This window comes from Apaloderma vittatum, unplaced genomic scaffold, assembly GCF_000703405.1.
Source record: "Apaloderma vittatum isolate BGI_N311 unplaced genomic scaffold, ASM70340v1 scaffold9799, whole genome shotgun sequence".
In the NCBI taxonomy this organism is placed as follows: domain Eukaryota; kingdom Metazoa; phylum Chordata; class Aves; order Trogoniformes; family Trogonidae; genus Apaloderma; species Apaloderma vittatum.
Genome location: NW_009735784.1, coordinates 24,927 through 46,769, shown reverse-complemented (window position 1 = coordinate 46,769; position 21,843 = coordinate 24,927). Strand labels below are relative to the sequence as shown.

Below are 21,843 nucleotides of genomic sequence, written 5' to 3'. Positions count from 1 at the left end.
TTTTTTGTACACCACACTATACAGTAATACAGAGACAGCGTCTGCTAAGATGTGTTTTTGTTGGGTTGGGTTGTGTGGTTCTTCTGTTTCTCTAAATGAAGTAACTTAGGACATCGTGTTGATTAGCAGGAAGAATCACTTATTTCCATAAGGCCAGTACTAGGTGCCGTGAAGAATGCGTAGCTCTCCTTTAGAACACTAGTGCATCGGTAATACAGCGCATTCTTGTTTGAAGACATGGTTCTAGGTGTCAGCAGTATTTCTGTTAAAGAAGAAATAAGCGTCAGAGAAAAACACCTTTGCTTAAAAAACTGGTCAACATTCTGTATTTTGAAGAGTACCAGCAGTCACTTTCTAAGCAGAACAGCATTTATTGCTCTGCTTTGAAGATAAATTTGTAGGCAGGAGATGCTGCCACAGAATTTCCTAACCTTGTTATTTTGGTATCCTCGCTGTAGGACACATGGGTTTGGAAAACCTGACATTTCACATTCCCCTCTTTGTAAAAGCACTTGCGATACCAAAGCCCTCCAACGCCTGGCTTATCCCCTAGAAGTCATCGGATTATTTTGGCTGCTTCCTTAGGCACCTTAGCCAAAATTTCATGAGGTACTTTCTACTTGAATAAGTTCATCTTATCTCATTACAGTGCTCATCCCTTGGTATTTTGTAGAAAAATTACAGCAAAATATATTTAGCATTTCAGCCTTCTGTGCAGTGTTTTTGCTTTAAATAAAGGCCTGTTGTCCATAGTGTGTGGCTGGGCATAGAGGAGCTGTTGAGGTACTGTCAGGGTAAGTACCATCACCAGCTTCTGCCAGGAGGATACTGTGCTACCAGGATTCTTGGCGTCACTCACGAGAGCTGTTCTGTGTAATCTTCTGCATCTGCTGAAGATGCTTTTCACAGTCTCCATTTTTTACTCTGGGGTTTCTCCAGGCTCAGAAGTATTTAAGCATCTTTTATGTAGTTTAAGCCTTGATCCTACAAAGCCTACAGCTTGGGTTCATCATGGATTCGACTGAAATATCATCAAAAATAAGGTATCTCTTGGGACAGATGGTAGGTCCACAAATGTAAATACAAACTGAGAAAACAGGACTGTGCCAGAGGAATGGTTCAAAGCAAATGGATTGGAAAAGAGTGAGCAGATCTTTTCATCAATCGACGTACAGCTCACCTGGTCCGGACCCATCGGCATCCCTGACATGGGCATGGTATTAATATTCATCTGTCCAAGGTGGCCGCTGCTGCCATTCATGTGCATCATGCTGTACGCCGCTGCCGTACCTTGGTGGCTGAACTGCTGCTGTGGGAAAGAACTGAAGCACAAAAGGACAAATAAAATCGCCTTCCAAGAAGTTTACGCATTGATCGAGTGCCTTCCCTGCGCTGGATGTCAACAAGTGGAAGATAAAACTGATTTTACATTGACTTGTTTCTACCTAGTATCTGTTTAACGTAGAAACAGTAATTTTGAATTTTAAGATATGCACAGAAATATGTGTGTGCATTTCCCATTTTAACCTTTTTGGAGGCTGTGCCACCCATAGCAATACTATTCTGAACTTCTGTGTTTCATTTTTTGAATGTTCCTTCTAGTTACAAAGATTGCAGAGGTCCGATATGGATAAATGGAGCTAAAGGACAAGGTACATTTAATCAGTCTGTTTCCTAAACCAGAACAGGATCCAGGACAATACTGGCACTAAAGACAGAATTCTCTTTCACTCTTCTAAACCCTCTTCCTACTACAAGCTATTGAACATAGCTTCTACTTTTGAGAAAAATGACAATTTTGAGGTACATGTTATAACTGTAAAGCTCACCTGCTCCTGGCCATGCTTCCTGACGGCCAGCCCTTCATTTCAGGGGACTGGTACATCGTAGCTGTCTGAGGATGCTGCATCATGGGATTCTGGGAAGGTCCAATTCTTGATGACATCATTGGGGTGGGAGGGCTTGATACTCTGCTAAATGCAGGGTCAGGTTGTTGGCTTATTCCTTAAGAGAGGAAGGACCAACAATATATTTCAGTTGTCATCACCTAATATTTTTAGTTTATTTTCTTGCAATGATGGGAAGGGAAAAAGTAATTTTTTTGTGGAAGTACTACTGATTTTTCAGAACAATTGATATTTAGGTAGTTTGGATAAATAATAAGTGGAGGGACAGACTGAAACAGCAAACACAGTTGTACTAGTACCATAATTAGGTGGATAGGGGAACTGCTGAGGAGGAACTTGAGCCATCGGAGGGCCTGTCAGAGCGCTATCCATGCTTCCCGAGGCTGTCACGTTTGGTGGTGGACTGAAGGCCTGAGGTTGCTGTTGCTGCTGCATCATCATTGCCATCCTCTGTTGTCTAAAATGATGACTTATTAGCTCCCTGTTACGTTGCGCCACCATTTGAGCATTAAGAAAGCCTTGCTGCTATCCTCCCAAAGAAAAAGAAAAATCATGTTAGAAAACACTTTTACAAATGAGATCATGTCACAGTCAATCAAACCACATACACTCTAAGACCCAGCATATCCATTTATTAGAACAGAAAGTTAAGAAAAGCCAGAGCCAGTACAGAAATCATTACAATGTCAGAAGGTTTTCATTAAGTTGTCGTTAGTGCTAAACAAACGATAAAAGTACATTAGCTGTCATATCCTGAAACAGGCTCTTGGTGTCCTGTATCAAGAGTGTGACCTAATGAACAAATTTCTTCTACAGAGGTAAAACCCCACCTTTTTTAATTGTACATGGGAGAAATAAAACACACAAAACAAAAAGGAATGCTGTGGAACCATGAAAGATGGTTTACGGACATTGAAAAGATGCATCTATTTAGAAATTCCTGTTTCAGCTGGCTAGCCGAACAGTTGCTCACCTGTGATCCCACCTGTGGCTGCATAACTGGTCTCATCACTGAGGTATTGCCACTGACTGCATTTTCCATTTTCATTTCAATTGCTTGACGGGTCTGATTCATAAACTTGGAAAAAGACATTTTAGCACTATTAGCTTTAAAATAGCAGTATCTGAACACAGTAATGGCAACTCTTCCAAAAAACACTCTTTACATATCTCTTGAATCCATAAAGTGCAGTGCTTAACTTTTGCCTTGTCTGATGTGCCTGAAGTACCAAACTATTTGGTTAAGCAGCTCAAACACACACAAAAAAGAAAAACCCTCTGAACAGTGCAGTTTTCCTCTTCCCTTGAAATTAGCACTTTGTAAGAATAAATATGTAGCAGACTATCTGTTCCAAATCATGTTTGGGGCAGAAGGGTATCACAAATAACTTTGCAGTAAAAAAAAAAAAAAAAATCCCCAAACCCCAAAGCCATACAACAGACTGAATTAGTATCACAGAACAACCAAGAGAGAGCTCAGTATTTCGCATGGATTAAAAGCTGCCATTTCATATCATGCAGCACTACATCCATTTTCTGAGTTTTATTTCTCCATGGAATTTGATATCAAGACTGCATTTTCAGATGGGGAATTCAGTGCTGAAACCATGCAGCAATTTTTAAGCAGTGCTTTCAACCCTGTGTAAGATTTATATGGCTGTATCTACTCTCTCACATTTCATCCTAAGAAAATAGCTAAAATGACATCAAATCAATAAATGGAAAGCAAACCCATATTTCAATAAGCCCAAATTATTAGTTAGAAAACATAGTGAAAAAGATTTGATTTACCAGAGAAATGCCGCTGCAGCCCATTTAATGATATGAGTGAGATTCAGGAAAAGCACCAAATCTTAACATGGCTAAAGAGGTCATCGAGAGCTACGCAGTACGAAAGGACCGTTTGAAGTAGCAACAATGCTGTGTGCTGCAGGAACCAACCCAACCCGTAGCTAAGGAGGCTAATGAAGGAGAAGCACTGGTCCTAATAAAGGTTCTTTCACTCCTACAGCCATCAGGCACTCAGGGTGATAAGCACTGTCAGAATCAAAGATCCATCCGTTCGGTCATGTGCTGTACCATCAATTTTCGTATCTGTGAAGCAACACGACTTGGTGGGCACCTTATTCCGTTCCAAAACGGGAACAGAGCGTAAATGTAGGAGCAAAAGATTACCTGCTGCCCCTGAAGCCTCTGCTGGAGCTGCATGCGGAGCTGCTTTGGGGTGTTGGTTCGAGGCCTCATCACGTTTGCTCTTGGGTGCATACTTTGAAGGGGAAAACTGCTCTGTTGGCTCATCTGATTCATCACGGAATTAAAGGCTGGCTGTTGGCCCTGAATGTTACTAAAACCTCCTGGCATTGCCGCCCCCTGGCCTTGATAGGGCTGACCGTACAACGAAGGCTTCTGGTCAATCATCACTGAAGATTCCTGACCTTGAAACGAATCTTGTTTGGGTTCCAAAGCTTGTCCCTTCAACAGATACAAAAGTGTTTTCACTAGCAGTATATTCTTTAAATAGGAATTCCTAAAGAAATGATGAAGCTAACATAGTGTGCAACAACCAATAGTTTCTTGGGTAGAACACAGCATGGACAAATTACTATTAGTTTTGTCTCCAGACAGATGAAATAGCAAATGCTATTATTAGTAATAATTAATATTTTTTTTTAAAATCAATTCTACTGCATACTGCTGCATAGACAGACCAGTATCGTTATTCAAGATCTTCCACGCTTTTAATCTGCTATTTGTACAAACAACAGTGTGGCTTTGTGGGTTTTAGCAAGTTTCAAATTACTCATAGAAATTTTTTTTCCTGTTTGCTAGCCATGCAAATTCAAGCAGGAACTGGAGGAGATCGAAGTCTCCTACTCACTAACATGTCACTGCCAGTCCACTATTTAAGAACCCAAGCTCAGTTGACAATATAAAGAAATGCAACACAATACTTATAGGACTATGAGGATTTACACCCACACACCCACCCATATACCAAGGCATATTACAGTAAACTTATCTAAGAAATGCACAAGAAATTTAATCGCTACTGAAAATCCCTACTCGATGTCAATGTTGCCAAAGGCAGATTTAGGTGAATGAAGGCAAGGAAGTGAGGAGGCACTCTTCACTTTCTTGTCAAGTAACAAAATAATACAGGTTTTTTTGGAAAATAAATGATCAAAATCTCTGTTTACTTACTTGGTTTACAAGATCAGGAATTCCTAAAGCTCTGTCAATTTCCTCCAGACCTGTGACATCTGTATTACTCAGCAACGTGTGCAGCTGATCCAAAAGTGCCCTTTCATCATTCTGGCCTTCCATATTTGGTGCCGGACATAAGAGGTCATCCAAAGAGTTTCTAACTAATTGCCTGGGAACGTAAAAACATTACAACCACTATAAAGGCACAGACATAGTTTTTATGTAATATATTGACCTGGAGATGATTAAGTGCTATAATCACCCAGAAAACTGAAGTAAAACTTAAGAACTTAAGTCTCAAATTTAGCTTCATCAACTGCCACGTATCCTTGAACTCACACAAATTATGTTTTCTCCTGGCTTCTGCATGTGCCACAGAGACATGTTTTCAGATCTTCCCACCTCTTTTCTCTGTGCCTCCCAACACAAAGAGTTACTTGATTTTGTTAGAAATGCATTTTGTGGAGCTGACTTAAAAGACGTCCAATGTCATATCAGCAGCAGAAATGGAAATGGGTTCTGACTCCAATCAGTTATCCCCACTGTATGTGCTACGTTTTTGTCCCTGGGTCTTAAATTCTTCTGAAACACAGTGAAGAGTTGTATTTAAAATCGTCTTTAAACCTCCCCCAATCCTACCTGTTTTGTGAGCCCCGCGACGCTTGCTCCATAGACAGCACGTTGTCAGGCCACGATGCCGGCTGGTTAGATGGTGCTGGCTGTCCGTATGGATTGCCCCCCATGCCGATGTTCATCTCATTTGGCCCTGCGAAGTAACACATTTGTGTCGTTTTTAAAAACAAAAGGTATCATATCTTGCTCTCCCAGGATTCACATAAAGCACTCTGGATGACCACACAAATTGTCAAGCAGCTTCATGAGCTTTCCACTCCCACGTTGAAAGTGGATACGTACTTAAACTCACACTCAAGACACTTTCAGAAATATAACAGATCACAGATTTAAATATGACAGTGGTCTAAAGCTGCTACACTGTTAGAGCAGAATTTCTATTTCTAATCCTTAAGCCCCTAAAATAGGAACTTGACAGATAGAGCCTTTAAACAAGTGAGTTTTCTGGCCAACAAAATCTGGGTACTAGCAAATATGCATTGCCACAGCGACATCAACAATATTTGGCGTTTTAAATTCCAAAACCAGAGTGAAAATCAAAAGAAACAGAAGGTACATAACATTTTGTCCTCTTCATCCTACCTGTTCACAGAGACATACAGCACCACACAGGGGAGGCTGTGTCATCCCATTATTTCCCAGTATTTGTAGGAACCACCTGGCAATAACAACTTCTAGGGAACTAAGCCAAGGAATTCTGACTCAGTCAGGACAGCACAAATTTCTTCCTGATTTAGTCTTATATCCACATGTCACATTAAAACATTAAGTCTGATAAAAAGAATTGGAAACAGTCCTGGTAGTATTCCATGATAAAAAAGGAATACCACTGTCTATTCCAGCCCTTTTGGGCTACGCCAGCGTAGGCACATTCCACAGGACAATTTCAGCTCTAGGCTAAACCTGTGTCAGAGATACAGAACAGAAAAAAAACCCAAACCCACAGGCCTTAAGACTCTCATTATATTTTGGACATGCAGCTTATTTTCTCCCATTCAAACACACATACTTAAAAGAGAACCTATATTTGTAGTGAGGTTTTATATGAAATTTGGATACTCCATGTGAGAAGAATTTTTAAATACTTTGAAAAAAACGTTAAAAACCCTGACTACCAAGAAGTTAACAGCATAAAACACATCTATATCAAGTACAATGAATTAGATTAATCAAAACACTAGTATCTTCAGATACAACCATAAATGGCATTTAGTTCTTGGAATTTAGTGGAGAAGTACTGCGCTAGAAGACTTAAAATTGATGGCCGAAAAATCCGGAGACTCGGCATGAATTATCTGTGTGTGAAACACACAGGGGTGACCAGAAGACAACAAAAAGAACACCGAGTAGTCATCAAATGTCCCAGTCAGGGAACAGTCAACACAGTCTTTACCTCAAAAAGCCTTTGGATGAAGCGCTGCTGTTTCACCAAGGAGATTTTGGTGATGAACGCTCGCGAAGAAACCGGGGAGATGGTGCTAAGTAGGAGAATGAAAAGCCAAGAACTTACGCATGTGCATCATTTGCTGCTGCAGCATGGGTCGCGTGCCAGGCAGGCTGCTGGAGCGCACGGGCAGCCCGGCCATGGAGCCGCTCACCGTGGGCCGGGGCAGGGATGTGCTGAACTCGGGTCCCGCTCGCAGCATCGAAGCAGAACTCGTCGGTTCCATTCTGTTTGCCTTCGAGGTTGGCAAACCCCAGTCTCCCGACTGATGCTGATTCATCGCTACATTTCTGTTGGGAGCACTTGCTGTAATGAGGAGCAGAAAATACAATAGTTTGTAATTGACAATACAATGCGTCTTTTGGTTTCACAGTAAATTTTATGGGCATTTTTTTTTTGTTTTACCAGCAACAACACTGGACAACATGACTCCTACAAAATTATCTAAAGCTTAGCATGCAAAGTTCTAAATCATCAAGCAAGTACAGTAATCTAAATATATTGTAAATTGTTAATAACTGACTGCTATCATGACTTGTTCTTGCTTCTATATAACAAAAACATGTTAAATTCAAAACTTTAAGTAGTAAAACGTAATTTAATCAAGCAAGTACAGTAATCTAAATATATTGTAAATTGTTAATAACTGACTGCTATCATGACTTGTTCTTGGCTTCTATATAACAAAAACATATGTTAAATTCAAAACTTTAAGTAGTAAAATGTAATTTAACTACTAGACAAAAGTGCAGTACTGGTAATAATACAGAGTAAACAGCTACATTCTTATCATTTTAGCTAGGAATAATAATTTAAATGTATTTACATGCTGAGGGTAAAATTAATATTCTTTATACGTTAAGTTTTCGTCTAACCAAAACTCATTAAAATCTTAGGACATTTTTTAGGTAAAACGTTTTTCCTTTGCAGTGAGATCTATTTGAATGCAATCAACAAACCCAGATTTGCTCCAAAATTTTCCTGGTTTTCAATCATTCTTGGACTTCCACCCATCACGTTTTGCTTTTGTAACATGGAGAACGCATTGACATTCCTCGCTGGAGCACTCGAGCCCACAGGGCTGTCTAAGGACATGGCTCTGCTGAAAGGTGGGCGGGTGGTCTGCGCAGACTGAGGACTCCTCATACCTATTAAAGAATTAAAAGATGCAGGCAACTGTACACTTCAAATAGAAAGTACCATTAATCACTTAGGTAAGTCTGATCGATTTGTGCGCACGTATATTTGACCTTAAAAAAGTCAGGAATAGTTATCTTGCTTATGTTCTCACTACAAATCACATTCTGAGTACATCGTTAGGACCTTTTATAGGAAAAGCTAAATGCAGTTCCCTTTGGCCTCAGACATTAAAAAGCTCATTTTAATTTCAGTTCTGCAGTGACCCATTTTTTTAACATTTTCAAACAGGTCAGTATTAGAGACTCTTTGATATATAGAAGTGGCTTGCCCAGCCTTGGGCTAACTCTGACCTGGGTCAGAACCAAGTCAAACGGTGCTGTCTGGAACAGGCTGAATCCAGAGGCAGCGTGTTCCTGAGCACGCTGTACTACCTGGACTAATTAACCCCGAAATCACTGTGCTCCACAGCCAACAGTGTCAGTGGCCTTACATGTTCTTGTACCTGTTCTTCTATTTTTCATTATCCATCTTTCACCTCCTTTAATTACCTCAGCAATCTACTGCCCTATATAATCAAGAGAGGACCAACATTATAAAAGGAAGTGACAACTGCAATGCTGCTGGTCTATTAGCAAGTTTTTTTTCCTCCTACTCAGCTTCCTACTACAGGAGGCCATTCCTTTCACTGTTGAGGGCTAACCAGCAGAATTTGCAGGCCACAAGGTGATTTTGCATAGAATAAGTGGGCAAGGAAAAGCTTGCCACCAGCCCCAGCTTATTTCCCTACCTAGTCATCTGTAAGGAACAAAAATTTTCAGTCTTAATTTACAACTCACAAAGAATTTTTCCTGATGTCCTGTCTCTGAGAAATCTATGTGAGACAAATCCAGAAGAAACCGTAAAATATGGAACTGAAGTTAACGTTAGTCATTGTGTATGTAGCAAATGAGTGCTGTCAAGACAACTAATAGTGTAATAGTAGCCTACAAAAGTCTAATTATCCATTTTGCATTTCATTTGTCCTTGAATATATAGAAGATCCAGAAAGTATTCTCTAAGGATTTGAAGGTGCACTATGTTTACATGAGGTAACAAGAAAACTCTAATTTTAAAACCGAAGAGATAATAGATTATATTCCTTACCCAATAGGGCATTTCCTTGAAATAATGCTTGCTTTGTTCCAAGGTTAGTTCCATTTGCAGACATAGCATTATTGTAAAACTCTGAACTAGTCAGATCACCTAGAATTGCATCCAAATTATCCAGATCTCCACTCATCTGAAAAAGATCCAGTAAAATACCAAGGTTATTTACTATCACACGGCTATCCTTCAGCTTTTATTTAGCTCCTCACTAATCTTAAAAGATACAACTGGGAGACAAATGTTTTGGTTCACTGACAGCACCTTGGACTACCTCTAAGTTTCCACAGAACGTCAGGTATCACTTGGGTATGGTTTTTTAGAGTATTTGGGAATTAGGAGAAACTGCAGATACACTTGAATAAAACAAACACCACCTTTGAATATAAACATTTCAGTCATCAAAAATTACAAAGATAAATACACTAATGAAAGCAAATAATATCAAAAAAAGTGTGTGACATTCCATGATAAATAATGTATTTGTCATACAAAAAAAAAGCCTGGTTGGATCACTGGTGAACAGAACACATGAAAAGTACCCTAGAGCCCTGAACTTCATTGAAAATTTGTCTTTAAATCAGATGCAGTTTTAATAGAAAAAGACTTCCACATATAGCACATTCATAGCTTCATAAAACAAGCTTCTCTGAATACATTAATTACATCTCAGGAACAAAAACTGAAACTACACATCAGTACCATCACACAGTTGTCAGTGACTTCTCTGTAAAGTGCATTATCAATTGTTTCATTTATATGCAGTCATAGCTATTACTGACTTGGGAAATTCAAATTCTGAATCAAGATACCAAGATTTCAATAAACTCTGACATACTGACCAGTAGTATTTACTTTGAAGCAGTTCCAAACATGACTTTGGAACTAAATACAAAAGAAATATTACCTGTGCTTTAACTTTAGGAACAGCTGTCCCTAACAAGGGGACTGCTGCTTTCAGGAGAGTTGTTCCATGGTGATATAGTTTGCTATATAATGACATTTCTTGAAATTTCAGCTCTAGAAGCACTGAAACAAATACACATTTATCTGAATGCTGAATATACACACATATATATGTTTGGAACTACATTTTTCCTCATTTAAGTTGAAAAAGTGTGCTAAAACCAATGATGGAACTAAAACTAATCTATAGCTACTATAATTATTACACATTTCTCTGTATTGTTTGCATTTGCAAAACAAAATCATGTTTTACCTTTTGCTAGTGTGTTGCCAACTAATTACAGAGGCAGTTACAGCTCCATTTCCTAATAAGCCATAAAAATAAAAGATCTGATTTTAGGCAATAATTTCTATATATATGGTACTTTAATTGTACCGTAACTTGAAGATAACATTAGTCCAGCACTTCAAGCGAGCACATCCTGTAGTTGTGTTTGTGCTTTTTCAGCTGCCATAGAGCCGGAGCACATGGCTTCACACCATTCGCACAGAACTCTTAGAAAGGTTTACACAGGCACACGACAGTGCTCTCTGTTTAGCAGTTCCCTGTGAGAAAATACCATCGTTGTACGTTATACTGTACCTCCTCTGCCGGTTCTGTTTTTATTTTCATCTCTTTTTCTTGACTAGAAGTAGGAATAGTGGAACTACTGCATTGTCCCATTTTATTATCCACACTTTCTACTTTAGGCTTCAACTCTTTGGAAAGCGGGTCCTTAACATCGTCTTTATCTAACAGGTATCTCAGTAAAGCGTTGTTTTCCTTCTTCTTTGGGCTCAGTTGTTCCTGTTTGACTGGGCCTTCTCCACAGGGAGCTGCACTGCTGGCATCGTGATACGTGTCTTTACCAGTAGCTTCAGCTGTGATCTTGGCCACCTCGGCAGGAGAATTACCATTCTGCAACAATTTATGCAAAATCCGATGCTTTTCTTGCAAGAGCGACCCATGCATGTTTGAGGAGGAAGATACCCCTCCAGAGGTTGACGAGGAAACTCCTGAAGGGCTCGTAACGTTGGTAGAAGATTCTTTACAGTTTGAATCTAAAGGTGAATTCGCTGCTGTAGAATGTCCTCTTTCATCTGAGGAGCACGTGAGTAGCTGAAGCAGTTTTTTATGGCCTTTGCTTTCAGATGGTCCTCTCTGACTCTCAGATGCCTCTGGATTTCCCTCTTTATTATCTTTTTCACCGAGGAGGTCCCTGCTGTTTGACTGGCAGATGGAACTTTCCACTTGATTTTGTTCACAATACAAACCAGAAGGGCTTTTGGAATCCTGGCTACTCGGTTTACTTTGCTGAGCTATGCTCATGTTTGGAGAATTATCCAGTTTTGGACCTGGTGAAGAAAGTGTTGACAACAGGGAAGTTCCAACACCCTCGCTGATGGCTTGAAGAGCGCTAAGAGAACTGCTAGAGAAGCTGCTGTTGCCGCTGTTGCTGGCAGATCCCATTGGAGAGTGCATACCTGTGTCACACGACAGAGATCAAACCTATTAGACTACAGTACTGTCTGTATCTACTTTTCCTTTGGATTATATGTGAATGCCACAGTGAGCTAATTTTAAATAAACCATTACCATGAAATTAGGTATGCTGCATATAAGTAACACATAAAGATCATATAGAATTGTTAAAAAGGACGAAAGGTGGGATTCAGATTAAAAAAAAGAAAAGATAGCTTTAAAAAAACCCAAGCTTATAGCCAAAACAACATACCTGTAACTGGAGAAAACTGGTGTGAACTCATTTTTGGACTGCCTCGATTCCTAGGAGATATCATTAGATTCTGTTGGTTGGAAGTTAATCCAGGACTACCATGTGGCGGGCTACTTATATTTAACCCGTAACTGTTGTTCTGATAAGCGGAGGATGGCATCCCGGGTCCCGAGTTCACCGGCCCCATATTACCAGGGCCTCCATATCGAGTGCTGCTGAGCTGACCCACCGCACTGGGATCTCCCATAGCGTAGCTCCGGTTCTGCATTGGCACGCCTTGCCCGGGAGACATGTTCATAAGACCACCAACAGAATTGGTGTTTCCAGCCACAGGTGTTCTGATGTTTTGTGCAGCTGAATTAGGATTTGGCCGGTATCCATTTTGCTCTCTGTAAGTTCAACAACATCCCCAGAAACCCCAAGATAAGAAATTAAAACCTTATTTGGAATCAAGTGCTGATGACAAAATAACAGTATTAAATAAGTTTCCAAATATTTTTGCGGAAAGAGCAGGGAGAATTCAAGCTTCCACAAAATCAGAGCTAAACCAATGCCACTCATTTATTCATTACAGAAGTGCTTGGTCCTTTAGGTGATGTGAGTGCTAAGTACATACAGTATCGCCCTTTCAGAAGGATTTCTCAAGTCATTAGTCAGATTTATCAGTTTAAAAATCTTCCTTCTTTTACTCTCTTCCTGAGTCAATGCACGAACCATTCTACTGTGCACACTAATGATGCCCTGAACAACCTCAGCTACTCATTTTTCAGCATCCAGAGGCACTTCAAAGCCAGAGGCAGACTGATTCCCTCCAGAGTGGCATTTCCATTATTCTCGCAATCATCAAGAACAGGTCACAGGAAGTGCTATTTAAGGTACATTTAACTTCGAGTCACCAGTGATGCATCTGAGGGGATTTTGTTGTCTTGTTAATTGGTCAGCAATTAAGAGTACGATAAAGCAAGTAACTAAGCATTTTTATTTTCGGTGTTTCATCATTATAAACATTAACCCAAAAGAATAAAGAATATATAATATGGTCTCCATGCTGGTGCTGAGAAAAAACCCTCTCTTTTGCCTGTGTCTGTCCTTCTGCCACACAGTTGACTTAGGAGTATCAGCATCAGGCTGACACATTTATTTGTATGCTCAGCAACTCAGCTTCCCAAGTTATTCCCCCTTCAAGTTTTAATCAGATAAAATATTTTGGTATACTTTTTTGAACTTCAAGGTCAGATATGCTTTTAAAAGTTATGACACTTAAATGATAAACAGATAGCACTGATTTCACCTTTGAAGGAAGTGGGTAGAGACAAATCCATGGCGGTCATTAGTTACAGGGTTGCGAAATAGTTTACTCTTTGTTTGCGCTGTCACTATGGTACCATCCGCTAAAGAAAACCGATACAATGGTGTTTCAGCATGACCTTGTGTATAAGCTGTAAAGGAATTATACCAACACAGTTCATATTTTAAAAACCAAAAATTGTTACTATGTACTCTACAGATTTTTAACACAATAACCTTCACTTGCTGCATATTTAAATAAATAGACACATGCAACATAGGTATTCAGAAGAAGAAAGCATTCCACATTTTCTCCTAAATTAGCAGGGGAATATAAAAGCCAGCAAGGTTATTTTGATGCTGCAAGTATTTTGTGCTCACCAAGCACAGCTGACAAAGTTCTGTATTTTTTAACAGACTTCCAAGGCCAGCTTAGTAGCTTTCCATGGCTTCTCCTTGGCAAGAAGGACTAATCAACACTTAAATATTTATTGCATTAAAATATACAGGTAATTTATATGGAACAGAAATGAAACTTGGAAGCCTTCAGATGAAGTATTTAAAAGTTTAAGTTGTACTTCAATCAAAAAATTGGGGAAACCACTGCTTTTAATCTGAGCTTCACATTTATTGTAATTTAGGTTTTATTTAAATCAGTTATGGTGAAGAACTTCCAATGGAATGGAAACTCCATTTCCTGCCAGCCTGAGTTTATTTGATATCCCCTCTACTTGAATTTCTTTGCGAGTCCTTAAAAAAAGGCTATCAGAAAACTCAGAAAGTGTCATCTTTCGTTCTGTAGACAGTGGCTGTACTTCACTTTATCTATAAAGGTTATCAAATTAGCATTACACTGAAAATATTTTGAACCCTGTGTCTTGAATAAGAAAAAGGCATCAACACAACTGTTGCCACTTTTAGTGAGCTATCCTGTAACAAAAGAAAGGATGAATTGTAATTAAAAGAAAGTAAAACTAATGTTAAACAAAAAACCAAGCTAATGATAATTAAGGATTACATGTTATTACAGAAATACATCTGTCACTGTCATTGCTATATCCATCTGTAGAAAAAGAGCTTACTCCAGGCTCCTAGATTAGGTATTTGACATTTTCCGTGAAAGTTATCAAAACAGACACGTTAGAAAAACAAAATAACTTCCATCAGAATTCCTATTTTGTAAATATGAGTCACAGCAGTTTACACTTACAAAACATACAAAAACAACCCACCACAGGCAGATTTTAGCATTTTTGTTTTTCAGAAAAAAATGCAGCCACTAGGAGAAGCAGTACGACCAAGCATCGCAAATGGATTTTTACCTTCATGATAGTGGCGTTTGTTTGACCACGACTGTCCGTCGTTATGGCATAAAAACCTCTGAATACACCGACGAATTATATCTTCAAAGCCTGGTCTCATGGAAGACCGTAATGAGTTTGTGTCTATGTTGACAAGTTTGCCTGCAGCAGCAAAGAAAATAAGACAAAAGTTAAACTTTTTATGACTATGCTGATTCTTTTGAATAAATATGGTGCATTTCAGAGGGCTCCAATATCACCATTTTAATTGTTCATCGGCCTTGAGTATGCAGAAGTTACATTTATGAATTACCTGCCGTATGAGGATATGATGCTGCTTGTTAAAGCATCAACGTTCAAGGGGATTTATATAACTGAAGAAGAAGGAGTTAAACACCCACAGGCTAATGCCAGAGCTTTAGAAAACAGTCATTTTAGTCTCTGGTTACAGGCACTCAAAAGATGTATACACAGTAAAATTTGTAAAAATATTGACCGACAGCATCCACAAATAAACATCGTAAACACTAGCTGGCATCTGACACAGCCCCCTATATATTTTACAAGTATTTCAATTTGAACAGCATAAAAGAGTTTTGACATGAACTAACGTACCGTATAAAACCACAACGATTCTAAAGAACTTTCATTACCTTCGGTTATGATTTAAAATATTTCTTACGTGTAAAGAAAAGCACAATGACAACCATCTGAAGTGCTGCCAAGTTAAAACACAAGTAATGCTTTACACCAAGCTGCCACATGACGTATTAGCATAGACACAGAAAATGCGACCCACAAGTTGCTGTTATACCTCACTGCCAACAACAGGATATTGCAAAACCCAGCTGGGAATTCTCGGTATGAATTCCCATAGTCACTGCAGATGCACACTTCATTTACATACTTGATTTATTTAAAACAAAACAAAAAAAAATACCTTCATCTTGGATACATTCCTCACCTGAAAGATCGTGTCTTGTAATAAAGCTCTCTGGATTTGTTGGATATACCCTTTCTGCAGTTGTGATACGACGTGCCACACAAATCATGCAGGACTGCAAATCTGTATTTAAAAAGAATGTTTCTTCTTTCATTTCTCTCCCGTTTCACTCTATTAAAGCATCTAATCAAATAGCTGAAGGGTCTTTCATTGTTAAAATGGAAGTATAGACAGTAAGAACTGAGGTTTTTGCATACTGTTCCCACTTACTTAAAAATGTATTGCAGAAGCTACAGATTTTGTAACATGTACCAAACATCAACTAAGTTTTACTCTGAGATTTCTTCTGTGCACAGTAATGCCACAAAATTTCCTACCTTCCCCCTCTTCCATCATAGCTCTTGGCTGAGACAAAGCAAAGCACTGCATTGTTTCATATCTTTGACGTATATCCTGGTGGCTGCCTACATCCTCCAAAAGCTCGTGAGAGGCTTTCACCAGCATCCGGCAGTTGAAGGTGTGGCTCTTCTGTCGAGGTGTTTCATTGGTCCAAGCAACTCCGTTAACTTAAAAGAACACATGTTCATACTGATTTTCAGATAAAATCAAGTCATAAGGTATTTTTTCCAAGATTAGGGGGATTAAGTACTATTTTAAGATGCTTTCTCAGTATACCATCAGTTTTATACTTCAGTATAAAACAGCAGTGTTGAGAATCAAGTAAAAAGATCTCTTTGCCCTACAGGACACTTTCAGTCACTTGAAGCAGAGCTGAGAAGTCATTCATCTATTTAAAAAACAAGCAGTTCCCTCGGTCTTGGGGCATTAGGAAACGTGTTCCTTTAGTATCCTTGTTCTAAGCTCAGGTAAACAAACTGCAAATGCTAAAGTCCAGTATCAATTTCCATTTATTTCTGGTGGTGTGCTTTAGTAAGAACACAGTAATATTTTTCAAAGTTAACGTATTTCTGTAGTCAAATATTCTTCATATAAGTAACCTGTTTTAAAATGTTATCCATTACAAATGTGGTGGGTTTTTTCTTCTCTGATTTTTTTTTTTTTTTGAAATAGCCTAGTAACAGTGTAGTAAGTTAACTTGCATTACCTGAAGATTTAGGCAAGTTTTTAAGAAAATCCTTCCGGTCCTCTTCATGCAAGATACCATAGACACTTGTATTAACCAAATCTTCTTGTTTATATTGCAGATACTGTGTGACATTTTCGGACACAAATACTATGTTCCCATCTCGATTTACAACAAACAGGAAACCATCCAATGCCTAAATATTAACACAGCAACATATTGTGTAAGGCATACTGCCTAATTCTGAACATAATTTAGCTTAAAAACTATGTGGGTGATAAATGTTAAGTTACAATACATGCATTTCTTTTTAAAGGTAGAGCTGAAGTTTTAAATTTTTCTCTGAGGGAAACTGTGTCTGGTAAGGAATGATTTCAATATTAACAATTAATCTGTTCATTTGTTATTCCATTGAGCTCTTACACAGTGATAACCAGCCTCCTTGTTACATTCTTGCTTTATCTGAACACAAGATAATGAATTTACAACATTTTTTCAATAGCTGGCAAGTTGAAATAGGAAGAAATTTAGTAGAAATAAGCAGTAAGACATGAAGACATTTCCACCAGTCAGTGATAAGAGAGTTTATTCATATCTTAAAATACTATATTTTCTTAACTGAAAGAAAAATTCAGGATCTCTCTAAATTAAGTTTCAAAAGTGATTTTTAATGGACTTGTAACTAGGGGCTTGGTTTTCTAGGCATAAAGAAAAGATATCTGCTATGTATCTTTTTTTACGATTATTCATGGGTTATTTTATATGATGGCAACATTTGTTTAAAATGCTTTACAATTTAGAAACACAAATCCTGACACACACGCCAAACCTCTAGTCTTTGCGAAACCTAGTCTATTTAGTTTAATGCCTATCCCCTAAAAAAGCAAAACATTCTTCATATTACTAAGCAGTGCTTTAGTAGCAATTTGCTTATGACTGCTGAAGAAACTTTAAGCACAAGAATATGAGAAAAAGCCAAATGCTGCTATTCTCTTTCCTTCTACAGAGAATTTTGACACAGTTAAGAAAACATGACAGACTTTATTCAAACATAGGTCTCTGTACAGTTCTTGCATATTGTTTACTACTATAGGACTGCAGGCTTTATCACAGTATTTTCACTTGCCCTAAGTATTTGTTTCCATAGGGATTCACTAGGGTCTAATTCGTACTTGCCTGTAATAAAAGAGGTCCCAGTGAATCCTTATCAATAACTCCTTGACCCGTCGAAGATACATCAGCTTTCTGAACATCATCATCATTAGCAACTGCTTTCCCTGAAACCCACAAGATACCTTTCAGTAAAGCAACGTTTTGCATGAAGACCACATTTTCACACTCCAAGCCAGGTTCTAGGAAGTGTGTGAATAAATGCAAAGCAAGCACAAATGAGAGAGGTCTCTTATATTGTTAGTTGCTTCAGACTAGAAAAAGTGTCACAGCTGCATAATGCCCAACTCTGCTCACATAAATCAACTTGACAGTTAAAGTTGACAAGATCAATACAATATTTCTTCTGCTGCTTTTGGGATCATCTGTCTGATGAATGCCTGCAGAATCTTTCAATGGCCATTAAATACATTCATTATACATCTCCTCCTTGTGGTTTTATTTTGATCATATCATCACTGGGCAGAGCCTTCAGACACAATCACCGTTCTACAAAAAGGCTTTGCCTCACGTTAATATGCATGTGTGTACACGTATACATACATGTGTGCACATAATGAAATGGTATTTTAAGTACCAAAATACCTTAAATAAATCAATTGCAGGGGAAAGTGGAACAGAAATCCACACCAGGCAGCAGAATTAGAGAAAACAAATGGTAAACTTTGTTCTGTGGTACTTCCTGACTGGCAAAGCAAACCACAAGAGGAGTACAAAATCCTAGCGGAAGACTATCACATACTCTATAATGAAAGTGAATTATTACATTAGAACACACTAGAAAAATTTTAAAAATGGAAGATTAATTTTTAGAACTGTTTTAACGTATCTTCAAAAGATGTAGCAATTTACTGGGACAAGTAAAATAAGCACCACAGCACACTTGATTTTTTTGTGCTTTACTGTCCAGAGGAAATACGTACACTACTCAGCCAGCTACAGGCACTGGGGAGTAAAGGTGGAGGTGGGGTGATATTTAATAGGAATGATTTAGATATATATATACACCCCTCATTATACATTTTTAAAAAACATATTTTTCATATACCTGTTAAAAGAATAATTATTATACTACTTAGGTTTAACATAGTTGACAAAAACTAACAAGATTTGATGCGTTGCTATTTTCTCCTTTGTTGACTTGACTACATCCTGCATACAACCAAATATACTATTTAATTATTTAATCTCAAGCCTAAGGTATTTTAAATAATACTTAAGCATTTAGGAAGCACAAGAAAACAAAGCAAAATTCACAAAGACATAATAGGAAAAACAGCAATAAAATCCAACATATTTGATTGGAGGTCTGCCCCATAAGAAATTAGGTATTTGGAGAAAAACCCATTTCAAAATACTAAACTCCCTTTAAGCATGAAGTCTCTTTAAGTGAAACCAGTTGCGTATTCTTCACACCAGCGGGTATTTGGTGCATTGTTCCAGCAGATGGCACAGTACCAGCTGCTTTTAGCTTGTCTGTGGACTAGTTTAAACTTTCCTAGCATTTCAGAAAGCTGTTAAGAAAGGCCATACAAAGATTTAAAGCCCTGATTCCTAATGAAAAATGATGGTAAAAACTTGTTTACTTTTCAACAGAAAATTATTTAAGACATACTAAAAATCTGGTTCAAGACGAAGTCTGAGGACTTTCTCAGTTGCATGCTCTTGTGAAAAACACTACTCAATTTCTCAAGTAACTACTGCTCTGGACACAGAATCACAAGAAAATGAAACTATTTATTTTGGCTTAGCAGGGAACTGTACCTTGCTCTTTTATCTGTCGAATCTGTCTCACGGTTTCTTTTAAAATAGCACATTTGTCTGGTTTGACATTGAAATTGTCAATGTCACTCAGATTAGCAGAAATCAGTTCAGCCAGTTCTTCAATGTATTTGCTCTCCTGCTCACGCCGACGCTTTTCACCACTGCAGGTCAGACTAGGAACCAAAAACATCATTTCATAGACTTACATAGCATCATAGACAAAAGCTGTGCTCACTCTGTGAATGTCAATGTACTTCATGTAACCTCTACCTACTAAACGTCAGCAGTACTTATTCTTCCAGGAAACATAAATCTATAAGACATTTATGTGTGTGTGTTTCATTCATTTCATTTTTTGGTTAGGTTTTTTTTTTTAAGACATTTAAATACAAATTTATCTTAGGAGGGTATGAGAAAATTATTAATCAAAAAAATTCTCCAGTGATTATCATCAAATTTAATGAAAATTATAATTGCTTGTTATAAAATTGTTATATTCATACAGAAAGTATATTTTAACTTTAAAAGTTACTTTAGATTTATTTATAATTTATTATATAAATGAAATAGAATTTTGACATTCTACTGAATCCCTTTGGTTTGAATGTAACAAGATGACTACAGAAGGTGATACCTCCGAAATCTCTGGGCATCAGGACAAAAACCTCCAGGAAAAGCAAAATCCCAGACAACCTAATGTTGCTGGATAAAGTCTCTCTCTAAAACTCCTTTTCCTACACAGCATAATGTGCTGAGTAAAGACACTACTTACAGCCTAAATCAACAGAGAGAACAATGTCATACACAGAGTATGCCAAGAGTAGGAAAAGAAGAACTCAGAAGAAAGGAAAGGGGCAAGAATGAGCACACGGAGGGAACCAAAGAGGAATGAATATCCTTTGAGAAAAAACCCAGTAGAAGAGTTAAGAAAGTACGCATGGACCAATACTGGAGCCAACAGATATGTGCCAAAGCAGGGGCTTGAAAGATACATAAGGGTTAGAAACAGAATTCTTGAACAGACAGACAGACACTGGAGAAAGGCAAAGAGACACTGGGATACAGCGGGAGAACGTGAGGATCTTGTACACAATCTTTTGCATGATGGAGGTAATTAGCATGGGACAGCGGGACATACGTAAGGGATAAACATGATGCCTGTATTTTGGTGAAGCTGAAGATGAACTTAGGAAAGGTTAATACCCTGTGGGAACATGAATGTGAAAGGATAACACAGAACACTTAGCGTGGTGGAAAGCAATGAGGTTGCAAGGGGACAGAAAACTGATTCCCTCCGATAACGATCTCTGACAGAGTTGAGTGAGAGGCAGGAACACAGCATAGAATGCAAACATTTGAGATGAACCTGCAGGTAATTCCTCTACAGAAACAGAACTAAACAATAAAATAAAAATGCTCAACCCATAGCAGTATTCTGTGCTGACCGCAGCCACCTGAAAGGAGGCTTGTCAAATCAACCACCAGATATAAGCTGATGCCTTCTGTGGAGCAGTGTTTCCTCCTTTGCCTTTCAAGCACAGCTTCAAACAGTGATTCCTTATATGTTCACTCTATTAACATTTCTGCAAGAGTCTAATTATAGAGCATAGTTCATCAGCTTTGGCATACCCAGACATAATATTAAAGCTGTGTATCTTCACAGCAGAAGCTGGCCTAAGGAATTTTTCAACTGAACAAAATGATTAGTTAGAATTTCCTCTAAATTGCAGTGAAAACTTCAACAATATTTTTAAAAACTCATTAAAAAAACCCAGAAAGTTCTATATAAACCTACCTTGCACCTGGTGCATCACAGGGCAATGGCTTGCGCTTCCTTGACTCATTGGTCAAGCTATCCAAGGAGTTTTCTCCTAATCCACTCATCTTGACCATGCATCAGTAACTAAAAGCAATAAAATAAGAAAGAACCTCTCAGAATAATAACTCAAAATGCAGAGAACTCATCCAGAGAAACTATTTTGTTTTTATCAGATTGATGGGTGAGCTCTGAAATCTAGAGAGGACAGAGGACAGCTGGCTGCACCGAGGGGCAGACACTGGATTACTCTGGCATGGGTGCAAAGCTCAGGAGTAAAATGCCATCTCTTTAAAGCACAATTCTCTTTGCAGATAAGCAAATAG

The 21,843-nt window shown here is 38.3% G+C and overlaps 1 protein-coding gene across 1 annotated transcript; it reads right to left on the bottom strand.

Moving 5' to 3' along the window:
* Positions 1-250: 250 nt before the first annotated feature.
* On the bottom strand, positions 251-21,585 carry NCOA3 (nuclear receptor coactivator 3). The gene is made up of 21 exons (XM_009876719.1): positions 21,497-21,585; positions 19,702-19,874; positions 17,944-18,044; positions 16,789-16,963; positions 16,061-16,249; positions 15,705-15,806; positions 14,762-14,902; positions 13,444-13,591; positions 12,153-12,541; positions 11,021-11,901; positions 9,472-9,607; positions 8,148-8,336; positions 7,255-7,494; positions 5,751-5,877; positions 5,109-5,280; positions 4,083-4,379; positions 2,881-2,985; positions 2,207-2,432; positions 1,830-2,004; positions 1,181-1,322; positions 251-262 (listed from the first exon to the last, which is right to left on the bottom strand). Exons 1-21 carry the CDS (start codon positions 21,583-21,585, stop codon positions 251-253), a joined length of 4,209 nt encoding a protein of 1,402 aa, XP_009875021.1.
* Positions 21,586-21,843: the final 258 nt, after the last annotated feature.

Coding starts and splice junctions, on each gene's coding strand:
- NCOA3 (XM_009876719.1), bottom strand. CDS start 21,585: ATGAGTGGATTAGGAGAAAACTCCTTGGATAGCTTGACCAATGAGTCA. Junction 13,592..14,761: donor CAAACGCCACTATCATGAAG/GTAAAAATCCAT, acceptor ATTCCTTTACAG/CTTATACACAAGGTCATGCT. Junction 5,281..5,750: donor TCGCGGGGCTCACAAAACAG/GTAGGATTGGGG, acceptor TTACGTTCCCAG/GCAATTAGTTAGAAACTCTT.